At 40.9% G+C, this 23,714-nt stretch overlaps 1 protein-coding gene across 1 annotated transcript in view; it reads right to left on the bottom strand.

The window, feature by feature from the left end:
- Nucleotides 1–23,714, bottom strand: part of CEP135 (centrosomal protein 135) — a 110,990-nt gene that overhangs the window by 63,599 nt on the left and 23,677 nt on the right. Inside the window, exons 8-13 of the mRNA XM_004706334.2 lie at nucleotides 23,317–23,532; nucleotides 19,666–19,731; nucleotides 18,136–18,274; nucleotides 13,910–14,133; nucleotides 6,649–6,801; nucleotides 5,167–5,319 (exon numbers count right to left, since the gene is read on the bottom strand). Of these exons, the coding sequence (XP_004706391.1) occupies nucleotides 5,167–5,319; nucleotides 6,649–6,801; nucleotides 13,910–14,133; nucleotides 18,136–18,274; nucleotides 19,666–19,731; nucleotides 23,317–23,532 (951 nt within the window). The remainder of the gene's footprint in view (nucleotides 1–5,166; nucleotides 5,320–6,648; nucleotides 6,802–13,909; nucleotides 14,134–18,135; nucleotides 18,275–19,665; nucleotides 19,732–23,316; nucleotides 23,533–23,714) is intronic.

Below are 23,714 nucleotides of genomic sequence, written 5' to 3'. Positions count from 1 at the left end.
CCTCCTCCCTTCTGTAGCTGAAGGAGGTCAGATGTCACTACAGCCTTCAATCTTCATCAGTAAGCACTTCAAGTCCTCTTTGCTTTCAGTGAGCAAGGCTGTATCACTTGCATATCATAAGCTATTAATGAGTCTTCCTCCAATCTTGACCTTACCTTCTTCTTCATGTGGTCCAGCTTCCTGATTCTGAGCGCAGCAGACAGATTGAGTAAGAATGGTGAAAGAACGCAACCTGATGCACAGTACTCATGATTTTACACCATGTAGTAATCCCTTGTTTCCCTGATCTATGTGCAAGCTCCGCACAAGAAAAACGGAGTGTTCTGCATTGTAATTTATTACACACAGTTGAATACCTTTGCATAGTCAATAAAACTCAGGTAATACTTTTTTCTCGTATTCTGTTTTCAGTCAAGATCCATCAGACATCAACATAGGCTAGCAGAAAAGGCAAAGCTTAAACCAAAAATTATGATGGAATGCATCAATATTCTGTTATGGGTAAAAAAGAGAACTTCATGTCAACATATAGAAAAGGACACTAGCATTCATTGTTCATTTCCTGCCTGAAATTATGTTAACCTGGATCTAAAAACAGCAATAGGAAATAGTCAAGAAAGGGGTCTGGAAGCAGTGGGGAAGCTTTTAAGTCTGGAAAAAAAAGTTGAGTCAGGGACTACAAGTGAGAGTTAGGTGTGGCAAAGGGAGATCCCTGCGGGGCGGGGTCTGGAAAAGACACCACCATTGTATTGCTAATCCTAGATTTAGCAGCAACAAAAAGAAATTGTCCAAGGTAACCAGATAAGCAGCCTTTGTGTTAACACAGCTGATGGGGCCCTTTCCTGGAACTGATTTCTAGCATGGCCCTGCAATATTCCATTTCTTGTCTTTTTAATCTCATCTTTGTTCATTTCCAAGTAGGTAACTATTTTGAGGAAGGCAATCGCTCTTTCAAGGAAGGCCAATCATTGTGGTCCCTGGAAATAGTAATGGATTTTAAGTAGGAAGTGACATGATCAGAATTACATTTCTGAAAGATCACGCTGACTTCAGGATGTAAAAATGATCTGACAGGTAAAGAACTAGAAGTATCAAGGCCACTAATCCATACTACCGCTGGTGAGAGGCAAAATGAGCCTGAATGAAGAACGGCGCCAAGGGAATGGAGAGAAGTACCATATTTAAAGGAAAGTGGTGAGCGTGAGCTCAGGAGCCAGACTCCTTGCAATGTCAGAGCCAGGTGGCCTATTGAACCTGACTGAAAGTGTCTACTTTGAAGGGCCATTGTGAAGACATAATGACTGCTCAACAATCCAATGTTCTATGTGCAAAAAAATCACTTAAAACAGTCTCCCAAGTGGGAAAGAATAAATGCTAAGGATTATGTAAGAGGTACCATCGATAAGATTTGGTGATGGATGAGACAGCAGGTTTCAGCGGGTAAGGAGTCTCTTAAGACACCTGGATTCCCCCAATGGGCACCAACAGTAGTAAACGCGGGACTTGAGGAGTAGATGCCTGCTTCCCGTTCGGTAAAAGATGTAGTCTGAACTGATAAATCCTGCTACTCATGAGTCAGAATGCATCTGAATGTTACTTTTCTGGTTCTTAGCACTACTCGTATTTCATCTTTCCCTCTGTTTTGTACATTCCCCGGTCATTTTAGCAAATAGAGAAAAGGTCAAGTCAGCAGGTTATGCTGAAAGCTGCCATATTGGTACAAAGTTTTCCATTTTATAATTCAAAATTTTATTTCTACAAGAAAACTTTCTTGTTATAGTTGTACTACATAATGAAGATAAATGCTTAAGTGTTTTCATTCCCAATTTTAAAGCCTTCAGCAATATTTACTGAATGCAAGTGATATACTCCTTGTAAAGAATACTCACTATTTGGGGGGTAATTTATCATGTGCTAAGGAGCCCTGGTGGAGGAGTGAGCTACATGCTGGGCTGACATCTGCAAGGTCAGTCATTCAAACCCACCGGCAGCTCTGGGGAGGAAGATGAAGCTGTGACTCCCTGCAAAGCCTCACAGTCTTAGAAGCGCACAAGGCAGTGCCGCGCTCTTCTCCAGGGCCACTGTGAGTTGGAAACAACTCAACGGCACTGAGCATGGAGTTTGGTTTGTAATGTGATAGGTGGAGTTAATACCTTCCATGTATTAACATATTTACCTTCTTTTGGAATGTACACAAGAAAATATAAAATACTTCCCCTTAGTGTGACATTGAAAGCACAAGCAACAAAAGGAAAAAAATGAACAAGCTGGACTTTATCAAAACTAAAAATCTGTGCTACTGAGTATGTGTGAATGTAGTAAAACGGAAACACAGAATACAGGGAACTATCTTTAAGTCATCTATCTGGCAATAGTCTTGTTTTGAGGCCACAGGGTGACTAGACGAAAAAGAGACCGGTAAGTGTTGGTAAGGCTGTGGAGCAATGAGAACACAAGGACACTGCTGAAGGGAATGTAACATGGTGCAGCGGCCTTGAAACATGCTGTCTGGTATGTTTCAAAAGCTTATACAAAGAGTGATCATGAGTCATCAACTCTATTATTGGTATACAACTATGAATTGTATGAATTGAAACATATACTTAAGCAAAAACTAGAATACAGAAAGGCATAATTAATAACAGCCCCAAAGTGAAATAAGCCAAGTATCCATCAACTGATAAATGGCCAGATAAAATAATGTGTATCTATTCACTGAAATATTATTCTGCAAAGATGGGATGAGGTACTGACGCATGCTGGAACACGGATGAGCCTGGCGCAGTGGGAAAGCACTGCATTCCTGACTGGATAGCTGGCGCTTCCAGGGGCTCTTCTGGGTCAGGTACAATGGCAATCTGCTTCTATAAAGATTACAGTATCAGAAACCTTATGGGCAGCTCGATTCTGTCTCCTAGGGTCCAATGGATTTGGTTCTGTGGAGGGCTGAGAGGTTTGGAGGTAAATGCTAACTGGTATGGGGTTTCTTTCTGAGGTGGAGATGTTCTGGAACTAGGTAGTGAGTGGTGTTGGCTGCACAACTATGTGACTATTCTAAAAACCACTGAAGTGTATCCTTTTAAAGGGAGGATTTTTATAGTATGTAAATGAAATCTCAAAAAAGCTTTTTTATATACATGGTGTGGGGGGGGGGGGGGCGGGTAGTGTAGAACAGACTAACAGACATAGAAGAGCTGTGGGTATGGCAAGGACTGAGAAAATGGCTCTCTTGGCACCTCAGGCTTGTACAACAGTTGTAGAGCCTGCAAAACAGCCTGGGGGCCTCTGACTCTCCAGTCCATGCGCTTCTCTATCTCATCACTGGTATGTCTTAACAGGCCTAGCAAAACATTTACAGTTTTTACGTCTCTGCTATCCCATGAAGTCAAGTCTCTTAACAGAGGTAGATGTGGCAAGTAGTAGTGCTCCTGTTTGCAAAAAACCTCGTCCACTGTGAGTAAGTTGATTCTTCAGGCTGTAAATCTTTATAGGAGCGGACAGCCTCCTCTTTCTCTTGAGGAGCATCTGATGGGTTGGAACTTCTGACCTTGTGGTTAGCAGTCCAACGCTTTACCTGTCACCATGGCTCCTGAATATTCCTGTTTAGTGATGAAGAAATTGACTTCAGGATAGTAGGGCGACTTGTGTGGGTTCACACAACTACTGAGTGCCTGGGATGTCAAGCCACGCTTCTGTCCACAGCACTTGCTCTGCTGTTGCTTGGTGCTGTTGGAGCCGTTCTCACTCAGTGGTCCTCTGCACCACTGGTCCTGCCCCACCCTCACCACTGCTGCAGCCACCGTGTTAACACAGCTTACTCAGGGGCTCCCTTTTTTGCTGCCCTTACACTTTATCAATACTCATTTCCTAGGAAGTAGTCTCTCCCAATAAAATTTCCAAAGTAGATGAGACGAAGTCTCTCATTCTTACCTCCAAGGAGGATTCTGACTGTACTTCTTCAAAGACAGATTTGTTTGTTCTTTTGGCAGTCCATGGTACTTTCAACATTCTTCGCCAGCACCATAATGCAAATGCATTGATTCTCCTCTGATCGTCTTTATGAGATGCTCCACTTTCACATACATATAAGGTATATGAACAAACCCTGGCTTGGGGCAGGTGCATCTTAGTCCTCAAAGTAACACCTTTCCTCTTCAACACTTTAAAGAGTCTGCATACTCTAGTAGCATTTTAATTAAAAAATAATTTCCAGAATGCGTACTGGCAGTTGGAAACCACCAGGAGAAAGACCTGGAGATCTGCTTCTGTAAAGATTCCCAAACCAAACCCACTGCTGACTAGTGGGTTCTGGCTCATAGTCACCCTGCAGAGCAGAGCAGAGTTGGCCCATAGGATTTCTGAGAAAGGAGACGGCTTCATCTCTCTGTGGAGCTGCTGGTGGGCCTGAACTGCTAACCTTTCTGTTAGCCATCCAACACTTAACCCATTGGGCCACCAGGGCTCCTCCTGTGTAGATTACAGCTTAGAAAACCACATGAGGAAGTTCTACTCCATCACATGGGACAACTGTGAGTTGAAATTGACTCCACATAGCAACAACAAATATACAAATAGAAGATAGTGTTCCTATACAAAAGGCACTACCTATTGAGTGCAGGGGTTAGCAAACTTTTCCAGTCAAGAGCCAGATAATATTTTAGGCTCTGTGGGTCATTCAATCTCTGTTGCAACTACTCAATCAACTTAGACAAAAGCAGCCATGGCCATGCATAAACCAACGAGCATGGTGTTCTAATAACGCTTTATGGATACTGGAAGACAAACTTCGGACAACTTTCATGTATCATAAAGTATTTTTATACATGAAATGCTTTTTCAATCATTTAACATCATCCTTGGCTCATGGCAATAGAAAAACTGGCAGTAGGCTAATTTGGCCCATGCCATAGTTTACCAACCCCTGGTCCACTCCTACTTCACAGCAAAGTGCATACAAAGACCCCTCTTTTCTTCCATACACTGGGATAAGTTACAAGGGTAGTCATAAAGAGTACCCACTAATTCGCACCTCCCTGTCATAAAGACAACTCTTGTAATGCATGTTTCAATCCTAATTTCGAATCATGGACCTCGTAGTTGGCAGCAGAGTGGTTTAACCGCTATGCCACTAAAGGGCCTTATGAGTACTAAAAATAAAGTACTTACATTTAACTTTTCTCTTAAAGCTTCCTTTTCTACCACAATTCTTCTTAAATCAGCTAGCGCATGTTCTTTTTCATGCTCCATAAGGCTCAGGAGATTAGGGGAGACTGTGGGCCGGGCGGATTCCTGTCTCAGCACGCATAGTTCTTCCTGAGTCTGTAAGAATTCAAAGACCAAACAGAAACACACTTGGGAACTGTGTACACATTAAAAAACAAAACACAAGCTCGCTGAACACACGCTACTATTCCTTTCTTCCCAAACCCCAACGGCATGAGAGAAAGAAAATTAAGACGTTAATGATCATAAAACCAAAAAGAGAGAAAGCTTAAGACTTTGGAGAGGAGAGCACAGATGGGCAAGTCGTAACTAACAAAGGCAGCTCCCCGGGGGACAGTGGGTCTCCATGGCAATGGTGGGGCAGCCCAGAAATGCAGGACGAGCTGCAGAAATGAACCTCAAGCCACACACTTCAGAAATGCACCACCTTGCACTGCAGAACCCAAGAAAAGCTCGAAGGGTGCAAACGTCTTTCCATGGGAAATGAAGTGTGTGTGTCCTTCCCCATGCAAAGTGGCTGTGGCACCACATGGCAGCCTGGCATGCCTGCTGAGGTGAAGAACACCATGCTTTGTCCGCTGGGAGACCAGGCTTTGAAACTGAGCCAAACTGTACTGATGCCCTAGGGATGAATTTATTTTTAAGGCTGTCTTTCTATATATTATTATTTTGTCATATCTTGCACTGTCCGACATCTCCCTTCACCCACTTTTCTTTTGTCTGTCCCCCAGGGAGGAGGTTATATGTAGATTCTTGTAATCATTTTCCCCTTTCCACTCCACTCTCCCAGTATGGCCACAGTGCAAGATATGACAAAATAATAATTTATAAATTATCAAGGGTTCATGAAGGAGGGGAGAGCAGGGAGGGAGGGGAACAAATGAGCTGATGCCAGGGGCTTAAGTGTAGAGCAAATATTTTGAGAATGATAAGGGCAATGAATATACAAATGTGCTTTACACACTTGACGTATGCATAGATTGTGATAAGGGTTGTATAAGCCCAAATAAAATGATTTTAAAAAAAAGAAAATAAAGATGACTTGAAATACTTACTAATAAAAAGTTTTTTTTTTTAAGCTGTCTTTTTTATCTAAATATTGCAATAGTATCTATGTAGATAGTAAACTCTACCCATCATTCTACTGGACATGTCCCAGCATGTCTGAAACCCAGGGGTAAATCTGGCTGAGAGACCTGAGAAGTTTTAGAAAGGGATTCTAACTGACCTGCCAGCATCGTTTAGAAAGGAGGAAAAATATGAAAACCTCAACACGGTCTCTGCTTTTGGAATCAGGTGACAGTACAAGTGACCATCATTCTAATAAGCAGGAGCGTCATAAGGTCCATAGGTTAATTTGAAGGACGTACACCGGCTTTATTGGTTCTATGGAGTCCTTCGGTTTCATTACGATTAACTTCTTACCTGATTGTATAACACGCTTAGTTTATCTCGCTCAGCTGTCAATAATTTAACGTTGCACTGTATTTCCTCCATGTGTTTTTCAAATCTTTCTAGCATGTAGTGAAGTTCATCTCTTTCTCTTGTGATCATACAAATTTCTGAGTTGTAATCACCCTGAAACATAATTAGAAAACACAGATTGTGATCATTACCTTCACACGGCTGCCACAGGAAGCTGGCAGTCCCCAGTCAACCCCTCGTCGTCATAGAGCCCGCTCCAATTCATGACGAATTCCTATGTGTCTTCTTCCGCGGCTGATTTTTCACAAGTAGATTGTTGAACTTTCTTCAGAGATGTCTCTGGGTGGACACCTTTGGGAAAGCAGCTAAGTGCACTGTTTGCACCAGCCAGACACAAACACACGGATCCACATTGAAAGCAAGACACAGCAGTGCTGGAAGTGCTGGGCCAGTCCCCTGGCAGGAACCCAGCTGCCCGTGATAGCACTTGCCTGGATCCCACCAGACTCTTGAACAGTTATGTATTTTCCTGGACTGTTATACTAGTAGTACTTGACATGTGGTTCCCAGATCAATGAGTAGCAGCACACAGGAACTTGGTAGATATGTGAAATTTGGGGCCCATCCCAGACCAACTCCTCGAGTCTGAGGTATGCTCATTTTTGAGAACCACTAGCTTATAATCCACTCCCGGGGAAGGACCAGGTCTGCTCGCCTACTTCCAGGAACTCTAAGAGTCTAGCAAAGAGTTTCCCGTGACTGAAACCAAGATAAAATCTTCAGCCCCAAATGTCCCAGCTTTAGACTTACTTGAGGTCTCTCTTACTATCAGGTAAATGCAATTACTTATATAACATCAAAGAAGCTCATTGATTAAGCAAATAATTCCAAGATTTCTGAAACAAGAACACACGGACTATTCTAGTGTTTTGTTCTGTTGTACACAGAGTTATATTGGAATAACAATATTCCAGTATAATTTAAAACCTTTATCTTCAATTCATGTGGAAAACAAAAGAGGCAAACATAAATTGGGGCACTTCTGAAATTATAATGCTGAACTAGCAAATGTAGAAGCCTCAAATAGGGATAATTTGATAGATTTGAAAGATTCTGACTTTATTCAATATTTATTGCATATACACTGTGTACACACAGACATATATAGTAGATATCTGTGAATTAGTCCTTATCCACTACTCGGAAACATGCTATTTTTCCCCCAGAGTTTTGAACTGGTTCAAAAGGGTTCAGCTATGGCTGAGAGAAAGAAGAGCAGTGTACACATTGCACAGCAAACTAATTTCTTATGGGATCTGACCTGAGTAGAAAAAAGGCAGTGGTACCCTGCTCAGGGAGGATGCCAGCCACATTCACAGAAGCCTGGTCGGCTATCAGCTTTAAGCAGGGCCTTGGTTGTCTGTTTCCTACTTAGATCAAAATCTGACACTCAGCTGTGTATGTGTGTGCTATGCAGTGTGTACACTGCCCTTGTTTCCATTAGGCATGATTAGATCCTCGTGAGCAGGTCTGAAGCCTTTTCTTGGCTAAATAAGCAAATTAAGGCATAATGGATGAGAGCGGCTGGCATCTAGAAAAGATGACAACTATAGGACAAAAATGGTCAGGGTTTAAGACTTAAAAGATTAAGTCCTCAAAAGAAAAGCTTTAATCTGAGCAACAGTATTGGCATAGCTAAAGGGAAAAAAAAAAGGAGGAAAAAAAAATAGAGAAAGGATATGGCTGTAGATTCTCAAAAAGGAGAGCTCAGTGATTAAGGAGTTGATGGTATATTTCCATCATGATCTAGGTCTTAGCTTAAATGGCACTTTCCCCAAGGAGGTCTTTGACAACACCCAGTCTAATTTACTCTCTCCAGACTCCCATTGCATCCTGCATTGTTCTTGTGTTCTTCTGACATTAACATTTTCTCATGAGCATATGGACTGGAGAGCTTGTTCGGAGGTTCTAGCAGGGGTGCATAGCTAATACCCTTGACCGAAGAATGGTCCTCCAATTATCTGGAAAGATTGTTTTCTTCAAAGAAGCGGCACACATGAAACAGTGGGGTGGAAGGGGACACCTGCCCAGCCAGCCAGATCGGCCGAATCAACCGTGGCGATCAATGGGCTGACAGATGCAAAAGCCAGATCACCCTCACATCCTCTCTCAAGAATATGTGTACTATATGTGAGCACTCTGTGGGACAGGTCATATGCCATTATCTTCAGTGCTGAGACCTGGTATACCAGGTATACTAAATGCTGGTATAGTAGCATTTGGTTTCCTGGAGCATTCACTCGCTGACCTTCTTAAGCGGGCACTCTCAGCTTTTCTCTAAATACATGAGCACAGCTTCAAAAAGGTTTTGGAAAATTCCAGTATCATTTTCATTCCATTTACTTTTTGAATCCCCTTAGTATCTTGTACATAAATATTTCTTAAATGTTACTGTATATTAATTAAATCCTTTTCTCTAACACATTGTGCGCGCACGCACACACATAATGCTGAAGGCTATGCGGGCAGTAACTATGTCTTCTTTATTTCTGTATCCCGGGGCCTTGTTCAGAGCAGGCACTCAGTATCCACCTGTTGAAGATACCTAGTGTCACTACCTACATCTGATGTATGTATACCAGCAAACAGTAAGGACTGGGCATGAGGTACTGCGCGGGGCCCCTGACTTAGTGTGCTAGTACTGTTTGAACAGAAATACCACACAAGTGGATAGTGTTGAAAAACAGACATTTATTTTCTCACAGCTTGGTGGGCTAGAAGCTCAGATTCAAGGCACGGCTCTAAAGAAAAGCTCTTTCTCTGTTTGCTCTGGGAGGATCCTTGTCTCAGCTTCTCTAGGCCTGGTGTTCTTCTCTGCATTCCGTGGGGGTCTCCACATAGTATCTAACCCCCCAACCCCACCTTGTGTTTGCTTCTATATGTCTAAGGCACTCTCAAAAGTTGTTAGGTTTAACACGCACCCTCTATGGCATCACTAACATACAAAAGAAAACCCTATTCCCAAACGGGATTACATCCAGTTACTGGGGTTGGAATCCCAACACATAGTTTTGGAAGCAGTAACTCAGTTCCTAACAGTCCTTATTCAAATGATCTCATCTAATCCTCACAAGAGGTTGTAGCTCCTTTCCTTCACTTTGCAGATGAGGAAACCAGGGCAGGTCACTTCTCTGAGGTCGTCTGTGGAATGGGCCTAGAGGGCAGGTCTCCGACTGCACAGTACTTTCCATTACGTTACACTCACAACTTGGCATGAGAACCATGGCCACTAGCCGATGAGTTTCAAAATCAAGGTCTAATGAGAACAAGACTCAGGGCTGTTTGAACCTGGACTCAGGAGTGTCAAAGAAAAGATAAATGAACTAACAGCCAATCCAGTGTTCTGAGGTTTGCTGATTGCCCCCAATTCCCTTCCAGCTGAAAAGAGGCAGTGCCTTCCAAGAGACAGCAGAGAATTAGCAGGTGCTGGGTTGATGATAATCACTGATATTTAAAATGCCAGTAGTTTTCTGAGTTATTACAGTATCAATAAACTATGCCCACAATTACCATAAAGTAGTGGTTGAAACCTCAGTTTATATAAAATCCAGTTTTAAAGAGGTCTGTTAATTTGCCAGCAGATTGTATTTAAACATGCTTAAAATACCTAATATCTTTTTTTTTAATCATTTTATTGGGGCTCATACAACTCATTACACTCCACACATACATCAATTGTGTAAAGCACACTTATACATTCGTTGCCCTCATCATTCTCAAAACTCTCGCTTTCCGTTTGGGCTCCTAGAATCAGCTCATTTTCCTTCCCCCTGATCCCTCCCTGCTCGCCCCTCCCTCATGAACCCTTGATAATTATTATTTTACCATATCTTACACTGCCTGGCGTCTCCCTTCACCCACTTTTCTGTTGCCCATACCCCCAGGGCGGAGGTTATATGTAGATCCTTGTAATCGGTTCCCCCTTTCTACACCCCCTTCACACCCAGTATCGCCACTGTCACCACTGGTCCTGAGGGGTTCATCTGCCCTGGATTCCCTGTGTTTCCAGTTCCCATCTGCACTGCTGTGCATCCTCTGGTCTAACCAGGTTTGCAAGGTAGAATTGGGATGTTAGTGTGGGGGTTGAAAGCATTTCAAGAACTAGAGTAAGGTTGTGAATTTCATTAATGCTACATTGCACCCTGAGTGACTCATCTCCTCCCCAGTACCCCTCTGCAAGGGATGTCCAGTTGTCTACAGATGAGCAATGGGTCCCCATCATGAGCTCCCCTCATTCATAATATGATCTTTTTCCCCCTAAGGTGCTTGATACCTGGTCTCCTCGACCCTTTATGATCACACAGGTTGGCGTGCTTCTTCCATGTGGGCTTTGTTGCTTCTGGGCTAGATGGCCGCTTGTTTACTTTCAAGCCTTTAAGACCCCAAATGCTGTATCTCTCAATAGGCGGGCACCATCAGCCTTCTTCACCACACTTAATTATGCGCACATTCGTCTTCAGCATTTATATGGGGAAGGTGATCCCACAATGATGGTTTTTGTTCTTTGGTGTCTGCTACCTGATCCCTTCAACGCCTCATGATCACACAGGCAGGTGTGCTTCTTCCCTGTGGGCTTTGTTGCTTCCGAGCTAGATGGCTGCTTGTTTAACTTCAAGCCTTTAAGACCCCAGATGCTATATTTTTTGATAGCCGGGCACCATCAGCTTTCTTCACCACGTTTACTTATGCACACGTTTGTCTTCAGCGATCATGTCGGGAAGGTGGGTATCATGGAATGACCGATTAGCTGAGCAAAATGCTCTTGTATTAAGGGAATGCGTGCAAGGAGGCCCAATGTCCACCTGCCACCCTACTACTAAACCTATATATATATACATATGCACATAGGTCTATTTCCCCCATAATCACAAATGTATTTACATATGTACATGCCTGTATTTAGGCTTCTGTGTATGCCCTTTGCCTCCTACTCCTTTCCTCTATTTCTTTATGCTATCCTCCTGTCCCACTACCATGTTCAGCCTTCATTCTGGTTTCAGTAATTCCTCTCGGTTACACTGCCCTTGGTCACTCCCTACCAGTCCTCCCATCCCCTCCCTGCCACTGGTTTTGAACCACTCATTGTTCCCTTGTCCCTCGGTTGGCCAACACCTCCTCCCTTCCCCCACCTCCCACTCTCTCATGCCCCCCCACCAGTGGTCCAGTTGTTTTCTTCATACATTGTTTATCCAGCCTATCTTATCTAGATAGACCTGCAGAGATAATAATATGCGCATAAAATTGTGGATGTCGACAGCACCAAACAAAGTGGCACATAAGAACATAGTGATAACAGCAGCAACACTGACAAACTAACAAAAAAGCCACTGACAAAATCTAAAAGAAGAGAAAAAATAGAAAAAAATTTAAAAAAAGAAAGAAAACCCTGTTAATAGTTCAAGGTCTGTTTGTTGACCTTTAGGAGTGTTTTCCAGATGAGTCTGATGGGGTGCCACGCCCTGACCCCAAAGTCCATCCTTGATACTCCCTCGGGACCTCCTTGCTCTGCTTCCCCTGCCGCTCTATTGCACGCCCCCAGTGTTTTGCCTCAGTGTGGTGGGGTCAGCTCAGTCACACATCCCACACTGTGTCTCCAGTGCTGTCCCATGTAGGGCCATAGGTCAATGCAGGATGTCGCATCTTGCAGTGGGGCCGGCCATATGGTCCTCTCTGTGCATTGGCCGCTCCGAGCTAGGCTATGGTCCTCTGAGCTTGGTGGGTAAAATACCTAATTTCGATGGGCCGCGCATCTTCCCCTTCATAGCTTATAGTGTCTTACACCCCACCCCTCTCCCTCATCTACTTACCAACAACCTCCTCTCCACCACTGGTTTGTGATCAGTACTCTAAAATACACAGTAACCCCTAACGTGCTCAGATTCAGAGAATGGATTCTTTACCTGTGCTGGGTAACATCATTTACAATTTCAGAAAAACAATTTACTAATTTTCCTAGTATTTTAATGATTTTCTTTATCTTTTAGTAGTGAAGCTACTAATTCAAACATTTAAGTACTTTTGAGAACTGTATCCGCTTAGTGCGGTTTTAATGGATGATTCTGCTATACAATGAGAACGATTAATTCAGTGATTTACTCTAAGTCCTAAGGTTGTATGTATTTAAAAATATTTTATTATTTTTGTTGTTCTCCTAAATGTATTTTAAAAGAACCCAGTACCATAAAAATCAACTCACACTGTACTGTCCACCTAATCATTGTTTACAACAGACAATATAGCAATTTTACATTGCCAATTGTAAATAAAATTCAGCCGCTAACCAATAAGGTTCAAAATCAAGGTCTAATAAGGAAAAAGACTCAACCCTGTCTGAACATCCAGGACCTTCATGGACAAGACAATGGAACTGGCACAGTTAACAACTCTAAAGTCCAATGTTGTGTTGTGAGGTTTAATGACGCCCCCCCCCCCCACCTCCAGCCAACGAAACCTAGTATGTAGCTGACGCTATGTTCGCGTGTGCCTCTAGGACTCCTGTAGCTCCAAAGCTTTAAAAAAGAAACATCTGAAGAACTCAAATGGTGACCGTAGAATGAAAAATGCTATAACCTCAACTAGACACATGATTTTAACTTCTCATGAGATATGGCTAACTTTTAATAGAATGTACAGAAAACATTATCAAGGCTGAAATACAAAGTGACTATCTTTGAGTGACATGAAAATGTGGTTGTGATGGGAAAATGGAATGACCTACTCTCCCCTCCTCCAGTCCCACTTTCTACCCATCTTCTACTGCACGGTTGACTCAGGATATGTGGTCAGTACAACGGAATCAATCAGCCTTCCAAGGACTCGGCTGCTCCATGGAAACTGGGAATAAAATGAAGTCGCGATGTCTGGTGGGGGACAAATCCATTCTGCTCTGCCAAAGCGCAGCACACAGGCAAAGACGTACAGCCCAGAGAGAGGGGACCAGTGTAGTCATTTCCGTTTCCGGAAGCCCAAATATCCTCGACCCTCTCCCCATTCAGCCTTTCTTTAGTTTCTAGGAATCAACAGGTTCGTCCTAAAGTATTTTAACTAATTAAAAAATGCTCCCACGGTACAGTCATGTAAGTAAACAAAAATAAAAAATTCAGAAAGAGTTCTTAACAGCAGGTATGTTACATTCAATACCAGTTACATTTAATAAACCAAAAAAGTTTGCTCATGTGATAGTCTGATAAATGAATATTACCTTCTCTTGTGTTTTTAAAATTTGAAGTTTTTCACGTGAAAAGTAATTTGTAGAGCTAGATTTTCGCCGTACAATATGTTGGAGTCTTTCTAGCTCTTTCTTATAATAATCTCGTTCTTCTTCTAAGCCTTTCAGAAACGTATCTAGACGAGAAGGCGACCGGTCTCGGCGTTTTATTCCATGCTCTAGACGCATCCTCTCAACTTCCAAAGTAAGATCTCTTTCTGCAAATTAAAATGAGTACATCTTAAGAGACTGTTGTGTATATAATGTATAATCAGCCACGTAAATTATGTCAAACATCTTTATGAAGGCAATCTACTAAAAATCATGAACTGTTTTACATGGTCACCAATAAGGGCCAGGAAATATCAAAGAGGTGAACGGTGAGAAGAAAAGAAAAACAGCAAAAGCCAAAATTAATTAAATGTTTAAATAAGTCAAAGTCTCCCTTTGTTTTAACTTAAGAATGGATACTATGTGGAACTACAGGATAAAGTAGTACATTACTCATGGTACTTTCTGGGAGCTTGAAAGTGCATTAAAAGAAAATCTATAATTTATGTACAATTTGAACATTAAGCTTGACTTTAATAAAAGATATACATGAATAGCCCTAACAACATGCTTTCTTGGGTTTCCAAGGCTGTAAATCTTTATGGAAGCTGCCTGCCTCATCTTTCTCCTGTGGAGTGCCTAGTGAGTTCAAACTGTGGATTTTGGTTAGCTGTCCAATGCCCAGCCTACTGTGCCATTAGGACTCCCAATGTCACAGCATCCTGCCTAATTTCACAGATGCTTGCTCTCACTCAGAGACACAGCACCATCTTCAAGACACATCTGATTCAGCCTTCAGCACTGGTTTGAAAATACAGTGCACAAAGCATCACCAAAGTGAAACAAGCAGTAATCTCAACTGCACTTGGATAAAAGTGACGTGCAGTACAAACTGGAGGACGAGCTGAGGAAACTCGGAAATAGTGCTATGGAAGAAGCCAAGCCTGAGCAAGGGTGCTGGACAAAAGAGGTCAAATGAGTTAATGAATGAAAAGCATCCACCGTGTGAGGACAATGGAGGCGGCTGAGGACCGCAACAAGAGCAGTTCCAGTGCTGAGTGGGAACAGTCAAACTGGGGTGAATGGCGGAGCTAAGGCCTTATGAGTGATGGAGCAAATGACGAGACTCTCTCAAGATATTAAAGGTATAAAGAAGAAGAAAGGGTGGCCGGAGAGGAATGAGCCCGAAGCTTTTCTTAACGGACAAAGAACAAGTCAGCGTGTTTGAATGCTAATTGGGAAAAAAGACAAAAAATATGAAAAGGAGATAATACAGTGGCATCAATGTGTCTGGTGCATATACCAGCAGTTAGCTACCCATGTGGAAGGTACATGGTTTGGTTGTGCCACAGCTGGGGTTGTGACAGGGGGATAAACCCAAAATACTGAGACCCAAGGGGGTCTGAGATATTTGAAGGATTATGCTGATATGATGGGATATAGTTAGCTGTGAGAGGACACGAACAACAAATTCTTAGACATGGTCCTATGTACTTTTAATACAGTACCTCATTTAATACTCACAACCACTGTTTGAGGCATTGTCATCCCGTTAGATAGGGGCATTAAGAACACAGAAAAGTTAAATAACTTGCTCAGGTTTGGAGAAGCAACCTTGAGTTCAAACGTGCCTGGTGAAGGGCCCGGGATACTGTCCCTTAAGGAGCACACTGGCCTTCTTTCAGTTCTTGAGACACATCATGTCTCTTGGAGACAGGCTTTGGCGCGAGTCCCTCTCTCTCCCTACAGAGTCTGCTCCCACATCTTCAGATGGCTGGTGACCTCTTCAGCCTTTCAATCAACCAATCCCTAGAGTACAACTCCTACTTTAATCTCTCTGACCATCTAAAATAGGAGGCCCAGTGGTGATTATTCAGGGAAATTGTAGTTCAAACCCATCAACTGCTCCTAAGAGAAATACGAAGCTGTTTGCATGGTATAAATGTTTGCAGTCTCGCAAACTCAAGATAGTGTCACTGTGGGTCAGAACTGACTCACTGGCAGTAGGTTTTTGGTTAACTATGTAAAACTAAAATGCTTGCTTATGTTCTACTAGTTTGTCTCCTAAGTAGAACAAAGGCTTCATAAGAACCGGTGTCTTGTACATCTGTTTCCATTATAAGCCCCCTACCTATGATAGAGAATGACACACAATTAGCAATCTGATAAATGCTGAATTTTTTTCCACCTTGATAATAGAGTTTTTATTATCAACATACTCAGAATGGACACTGATGAGCATGATATTCAATTGTTTAATATGCATTACAAAAGTATTAACTTTAGAAAGTTTACAACTGCTAACTATCAAAAGAATCCCACATTCTGGCATCAAGATAACTTTATTATACCAAAATTAAAATTAACTCATTCTAAACATGAGAAATGAAACACCAACATTAGAAAGTCTGCCTAGAAAAAAAATCAACAATTACTTCAATGACTGTTTTTGTGATATGTGTGTGTGTGTGTAACCTATATAACACGCATACATGTATTTTTTGGCGGTTTTTTAAAGGACACACATTTATCCTGTTTAGCAACATAATTCTTATGGTAAACAAAGGATTATAATGTGGAAGGTAGAGAATTGGATTTGGGGGCAAAAGACCTGTGTTCAATCTGGAACTTTCTAGTCGGCATATAAAAAATGTTGGAATGGATAAGTAAATCACATTAATAACGATGTTTTCATCTGCAAATCATAGATAACCCCATCTATCACAGAGAATGTCAGTAAGGAATAAATAAGATTCAGTAGGTGGGGAAGTGCTTTGCTAGCTTCAAGACTCTAAATGATTGGAATTATCTTACAAATCTGTTAATCAGGGTTTGTTATTTTGTACAAAACAACAAATTTCAAATAAACTTACAGTATTTGGCTTTGATGTAGTTATTTACAGTTGTTTTCATCTTAGCAAAAATACAATTAACAACTAACTTTTCAATGTTTCTTTTAAAGAATAAAAATGTCCTACAACTTATTAAAAATTAACACTATTGTCTATATCAACATAAATGTCCTTCATTTCCTTTAGCTAACTCATTGCAAGAAGAAATCTGTTTTGTTTAAAGAAAAGTTACTGAATTATACAAAAGTCTACAAATGAATTCTCATTAAGTTCTAATGCAACAGCATTTATTACCAAAGCACCAGGTACATATTTCTGTTACCATATTTATCACATTGTATTGTAAATAAGGTTTGTTTCTCTCAGGAGACTTCAAGGAACTTTAGGACAGAAAATGGCATCATATTTGGTTGATTCTTTGTACAGGTGAGTTCCTCTCGTGTCTGGTGTTTAATAGAATGAATGAATGAGTTGGGGATCTGTGTTGTGTCCAACAGAGAACAAAGAAGGATTACAATTTTGATTCAAAGTGGTACCAGAATTGAATGCTCTTGTGTTCTTTAACTAGTCATATAGGACTTATACCTGGAAAACAGTTAGCCTTTTTCAATTGTGTGCACTTTAAGGGGATACAAATGCGTTTCCTTAAAAAGATTCTGTATTTTTGATGGTCCACTATCCAGAAAGCGCTACTCTGAATTGTAATTCTATTATCAGTCAGTCTCAAAGAACATATGTCTATTGGAAAATTATTCAAAGATTCATTTGAAGCAACTAATCAAAATAAAAAAGAAAACTGAAAGTTTCTTGAGGGAGAGTTGTACAGTATCTAGGAAGGTTTCTGGAATCTACTCACTGCAAACCTATACAGCAATGGTTCTCAACCTGTGGGTCAGGACCCCTTTGAGAGTCAAATGACCCTTTCACAGGGTTGGCCCAATTAATAACAGTAGCAAAATTAGTTATGAAGTAGCAACAAAAATAATGTTATGGTTGGGGGTCATCACAACATGAGAACTGTATGAAAGGGTTAGAAAGCATTAGAAAGGTGGAGAACTACTGCTATACAGGGTTTCTGAGACTAAACCTTTACAAGAGCATGCAGCCTTATCTTTCACCCACAGAGCTGATGGTGGGTTTGAACTGGCAACCTTGCACTTAGCAGCCCAATGCATAACCCACAGCGCCTCCAGGGCTCCTTTGGTAGCTGACAAACACTCAGAAAGTATTTATTGAAGGAGAGATCACTTATTAAGAAAAACACAAATGAAAAGGGAGTCACATCACTTTTTAGGCTATCAGTATTTAATATCTTACCTATATCTGCAAAACTTTCAACTTTTTTGGCAAGTCTTTGATTTTCTTGTTCAAGCTGGCAAACGACAGTTTCAAGATCTGCTTTCATGAGGAGTTCTTCATTCAGCCTCTCCTTCTCTTTATGGCATAAGTCTAATTCCTGCAAGTTTTATTTTTGCAATTAAAATTTTCTAACAACTTTACAAATATTATAGCACTTAAAAATGAGAGGCATTTTCATAAGCACATTTATGAAACATTAATCACTTATAATTTTATATATACACATTCTTTATATATGTATATATATATAAATAAACACTCCCCAGTATACTATGTATGTTCTAGATTATAAATACACACACACACACACACACACACACACACAGATAATTATCACCTGGGGCTAACCACATCATTCAGCCCAGATTCTCAACAGTGTTCCTTTTGCGGTGGTAGAATTATTAAATTTGGAGGTGTGTCTGAACAGGTCCTTATTTAGCATCAGTTAAAACTCTATTTTGGGTGGGAAATAGGGTGCTAACAACAAGAAAAAAGAAGAAAATGCCCTGAAACTGATTGTGATGGCAACTGCACAAATCTTAATGTGATTAACAGTTAAACTGTATGATATGTGAGTATATGCTAATAAAACTATTTTTTAAAAGTTTAACTTAACTAGTAAAATAAGGCCTGCCTTGAACAATATTCTCTTTTAAGGTCCATCTATATGTGCTTGAATTGATGAATAGCAATTCAAAAGATTACGGAAGAACATTAGAGGGCAGGAAGCTTATGTTAAAGGTTGAGGAACAACTTAGAAACGACGAGAATGGTTGCAAAAATTGAAGGATGAATCAAAATCTCTAAAGTGCACATGTATAAACTATCGAATTCACGTATGCTTCACTGTACGTATTCTCACTAACAAATACAAAACAAAATGAAAAGTCTTCTGATTGATGGATTGTAGCGTAACCAGTGACAAACGGAGAGTGTTTTCACTTTTTCCCCAAATGCTTTAGTGATTCCACTTTCTTTTCGATCGTGATTGTTCGGCTTTTTCTTTAATGCATCACAGCATACGAACCAGGTGTATGCTTTGGAGGTGTGCTTACCAGAGGACATAAGAGGAAAACTTAAGCCAAATACAGTTACACTATCAACACAGCATTAACAGCAACATGATCCAACTTAGGCAGACAGGTATTGTTCTCCTTCCTACCGCCATGGAACAACTAACACTGTGAGATAACTTCATGAAGGTCACAAAGTAATGCTTACCTTCCATTATAAATTATATTTAACTTGAGATTTTAATATGATAGGCTTTATGGCAGTCCATTCTTAAGTGTGATTTGTTCATTAATAAGATATTCTTTACCCAGGGATTTTAAAAACCATTGATTATAGATAAAAGATAAACGAGTGATAATATTTCAATTATATCACATTAAAAATGTGTGTGGACAAAAAAATGTGTATGTGTACAAAATAAAGCATAAAAATTTTTGTACTGAAAATTCTGGTATTTCACTGTCTCCTACTTACCAGTTGAAGTTTTGACATTGCCTCTTCAAGGTCTCGCATTTCACAGAGTTTTCTTTTAATCTCTTTCTAGGAATAAAACACCTATTAATAGACAGCTGGTGGGAATAGAAAATAATCTGGTTGTTTCTCAAACAACTAAACCCTGCTACCATGTGACATAGGAATTCTACTCCTACGCATATCTCAAAAGACGTGGAAAATATATATCCATGCAAAATCTTATACATAATTGTTTAAAAAAACCCCAAACACTCATAGCCATCAAGTCAATTTCAACTCATATCAACCTAATATATTAACCCATTTAGACCCGCACCAGGGGTTTCTGAGTTTCTGAGAAAGCCTCATCTTTCGTCCTCGTGACTGATGGGTTTGAACTGCTGACCTTGTGGTAACCCACACCACCACCCGAGTTCCTTGCACGAATGTTTATAGTAGCATTATTCTTAGTAGGCAGGAAAAACTCAAATGTTCATCAATGGATGGATAAATCAAATGCAATAAATCCACAATGGAGTATTTATTATCTGGTTGTTAAACGATATTTAGTACTGACATAAGAGGAGACTTCAAAAAGTTTGTAGAAAAATAGAGTAAAAGATCAAAGAATTTCCCACAATTGTTTTGAAGCCCCCTCACATGCTATATAACATGGAAACAATATAACCTTGAGAACAATAAGCTAAATGAAAGCATTCATCCATTAAAAAACACAAACTACATGAATTGATTCATAGGGAAGTTCAGAACAGAGGCAGCTATAGAAAGGGAAAGTCGAATAGCAGTTGCTTAGAGACAGGAGCACCTGGGAGAACTGAAGGAGAAGAGCGAAGTGATAGGAGGTTCCTTTCTGAGGTGACGGAAGTATTCTATGAGTCGGCATTGAGACATATTCTAAAATTGCCTGGAACCAATGGTTGACAGGGATATGACAAACACTGCCCAGCTTGGTGGATATACTAGAAAAACAATGAATTATATACTGCAAGTCACTGAATAAAGTTGTGGAAACAAAAAAAGCCTATTAGCTAAATACCTAACAGTCTATGAATAGTTACTTATCACCAAGGCATAGTGCACATGAGACCAGATAACAGTTCCAGTAGTTTCTATTCTCTCACCAGGGAGACGGCTCTATGGCTGTAGCTCTCTCACCTTCAAGGAGGAGGCTTCTCTTCAATCTCCCTAGGGATCAATCTGTAGTGTCAGAAACAAGAGGGCAACCTGCAAATCTGTTCTTCCTTTGTTTTCTTCACCTACACATTTGTAGGAATTTTCTTGAGCCTTGATTTTTAGGACAGACCTGTGGCACACTATAATCTGATTTTCTTGGTCTGTTTGCTTCTCCCTGCCTGCTACTGCCAACCTGGATGCCCTGGACTACAACTGAGAGGGTTGGATGCTAAGGGGTTGAGTCTCACTGCCCATCCTGAGCCCTGTCCATGGGTCATAAGAAGCTGTGTGCAGTATGCTGTGTACAGCGTAAGACAGAATGCCATGCCAAAGGAAAGAGATGTGATACAGGAGTGTTGCAGTCAAACTAAAACCACAGAAACAAGGAAAACAGCACTAAATTAGCATAGTGATGTAGAGCAGATTTGTCTGATACGGAGCAGGTTCAACCTACCCCTGGAATAACATGGAAACTTTCTAAGTGGTGCACAGAACTATGGTGTGCACACAGTTTTCAGTCAATACTGGATCCTTGACTTGGCTACACAAAAACTACTGCTGCCAGGTTGACTCCTTCTTGCGGTGATGCTAGGAGTTAGGAGCACAACTGGCTATGCACTTCACCTTGACTGATCACTAGGCCTTCTTCAATGGTCTAGCTGAGTGGGTCATAACTGCCCACTTCTTGGTTAGTAGCTGAGGAAATCTGCACTCTTCAGCAAACTTCTTGCTAATCCAAGAAAACCCAAAACTCACTGCCATCAAGTTGTTTCCAAGTCATAGCAACCTGATGGGAAACAGGAGAACCGCCCCTGTGGGTTGCTGAGACTATAAACCCTTGTGGGAGTAGAAAACCTCATCTTTCTCCAGTGGCCCAGGGAGCAATTGGCGTTTTTGAACTGTTGACTTTGAGCTGAGCAACCCAAGTCATAAATCACTACATTACCAGTGCTCCTCTTGGTTAATAGTCCTTCTTAACCATGTTCTATCTGCTGTGCGTATGAGTCCTCCTTTCCAGTTTTCCCCCTCACAGTTGCCTTCCTCCTAGTCCCTGAAGACAGTATCCATCGCACGCCGGTCGGTCGTAATGGCACATGCTCTTAGATACAAAAGCTTTTGAAGCACCAGAAAAGAAGAGAGCCTGAACTATCAGGGCTCAACGAGCCTCTAGTAAAGACACTATTTCTTCCTATTATATCAAACTAAGGGAGTTATTCCCAATAAAAATGTATTTATCATTTTATCAACACTGTGGCATATTTTTCACTCTTACTCACTGGTTACTCAGTGAAGTGATAACACTATTCAGAGGAAAATCTTAACACTTTGAAACTTACAGTCACAAGAAGTTGAAACAAAATTTTCCCACAAAATTACAATTACAGTCACACAATTAAAAGAAAACAATATCCAGGCATAAAAAATATATTAAAATAAAATAAAATTTTGTGGAAAATTAAATGGCAATGGATTTCTGGGATATAGGAGACATATTGTCAGGAAATATCTGAGAGTTAAGAAAGAATGCAGTCAGGTATATACTGTTCTAAACAAACAATGAAAGGTTGTCTTATTGCCCTAAAAATCTAAGGGACTTGGATTGCATCGGCTATATAAAAAATGAACAATATGTCAGTTTTGTTTTAAGCTGCAAATATTTAGAATAAACTAGAAATTATATCCCTCTCACCTATTTAAATAAATAAACTCTTGAAGGTGATAATATATTAGTTACAAACGAACAACAATGCCCAGACATACATGCAAAAATAAACAACAAAACCTCCCTGTCTTCCAGCCCATTCCGACTCACAGCCACCCTATGGGATAGAGTAAAAATGTCCCTCTGGTGCCCGGGAGCAGCTAGTGCAGTGGTTCTCAACCTTCCTAATGCCGTGGCCCTTAATACCGTCCCTCATGTTGTGGTGAACCCCAACATAACATTATTTTTGTTGCTACTTCATAACTGTCATTTTGCTACTGTTATGAATCTAGCAACCCCTGTGAAAGGGTCATTCGACCCCCAAAGGGTCGAGTCCCACAGGCTGAGAACCGCTGAGTGGTTTCAAACTGCTGACCTTTCGATCAGCAGTCCAACATGTAACCCACCACATCACCAGGGCTGCTAAGGACATAACTAGCTTCCAAAAACTGGCACGTTTGAAGGGAACCACAAAATGACACACAGGGGAAACTCGAAAGCTCTTCCGTAACAGAGAAAGAACAGAGATGAGCAAACACCTTACAGGAAAGAAGGCGAGAGTTTGGAGATGTGGCCTAGTGTGCTTGAGAAAGACAGTCAATTAGAGCAGAAGCAGTCACTGAAAAAAGGTGCAAACAATACTTTAAAAAGCCTTGGCTATTTCACACACACATGGAGGGTGGAGGAGCACAGACACTTAACACAATCAAGCTCAGTGTGTCGCTGTGATCTAGAATTCATGACTGTCCCTCTGCAGGGCCTCGACACATCATTACCTTGGCTTCCCCAATTTCTTTATCCGCCGTCTCAAGCACTTCTTCTTTGTGTCTTTCCAACTGCTGTGCTAGCTGGTCTATTTCGGTTAATTCTTGGCAGAGTTCTTCATTTTTGTTACTTAAATGAACCACTTCAGTAGCGACCGTTTCCTTAGTTTCCATAAGCTCCTGTATGTGCTTCTCCAGGTCTTTGTTAGCTTGCTGAAGGAAGTCGACCTAAATTGAATATGTCATTCATAAGGTGCATGAATTGGAAACGTATTCTAAATCATGAGCTCTCAAAATAATATTCCAAAATACTGCATTTTAAAAGATGCCTTACATTAAAACCACAACTGTTTTCCTTACAGACTCACACTGTTTGGATGTACCAAACTGTGTTGTTCTGTGTGGGGTGG

This window comes from Echinops telfairi, unplaced genomic scaffold (assembly GCF_000313985.2).
Source record: "Echinops telfairi isolate 266 unplaced genomic scaffold, ASM31398v2 ScPeMD7_7468;HRSCAF=8506_0, whole genome shotgun sequence".
Lineage (NCBI taxonomy): Eukaryota > Metazoa > Chordata > Mammalia > Afrosoricida > Tenrecidae > Echinops > Echinops telfairi.
Note: the sequence above shows the minus strand (reverse complement) of the source record. Positions and strands in the feature narration are given on the sequence as shown.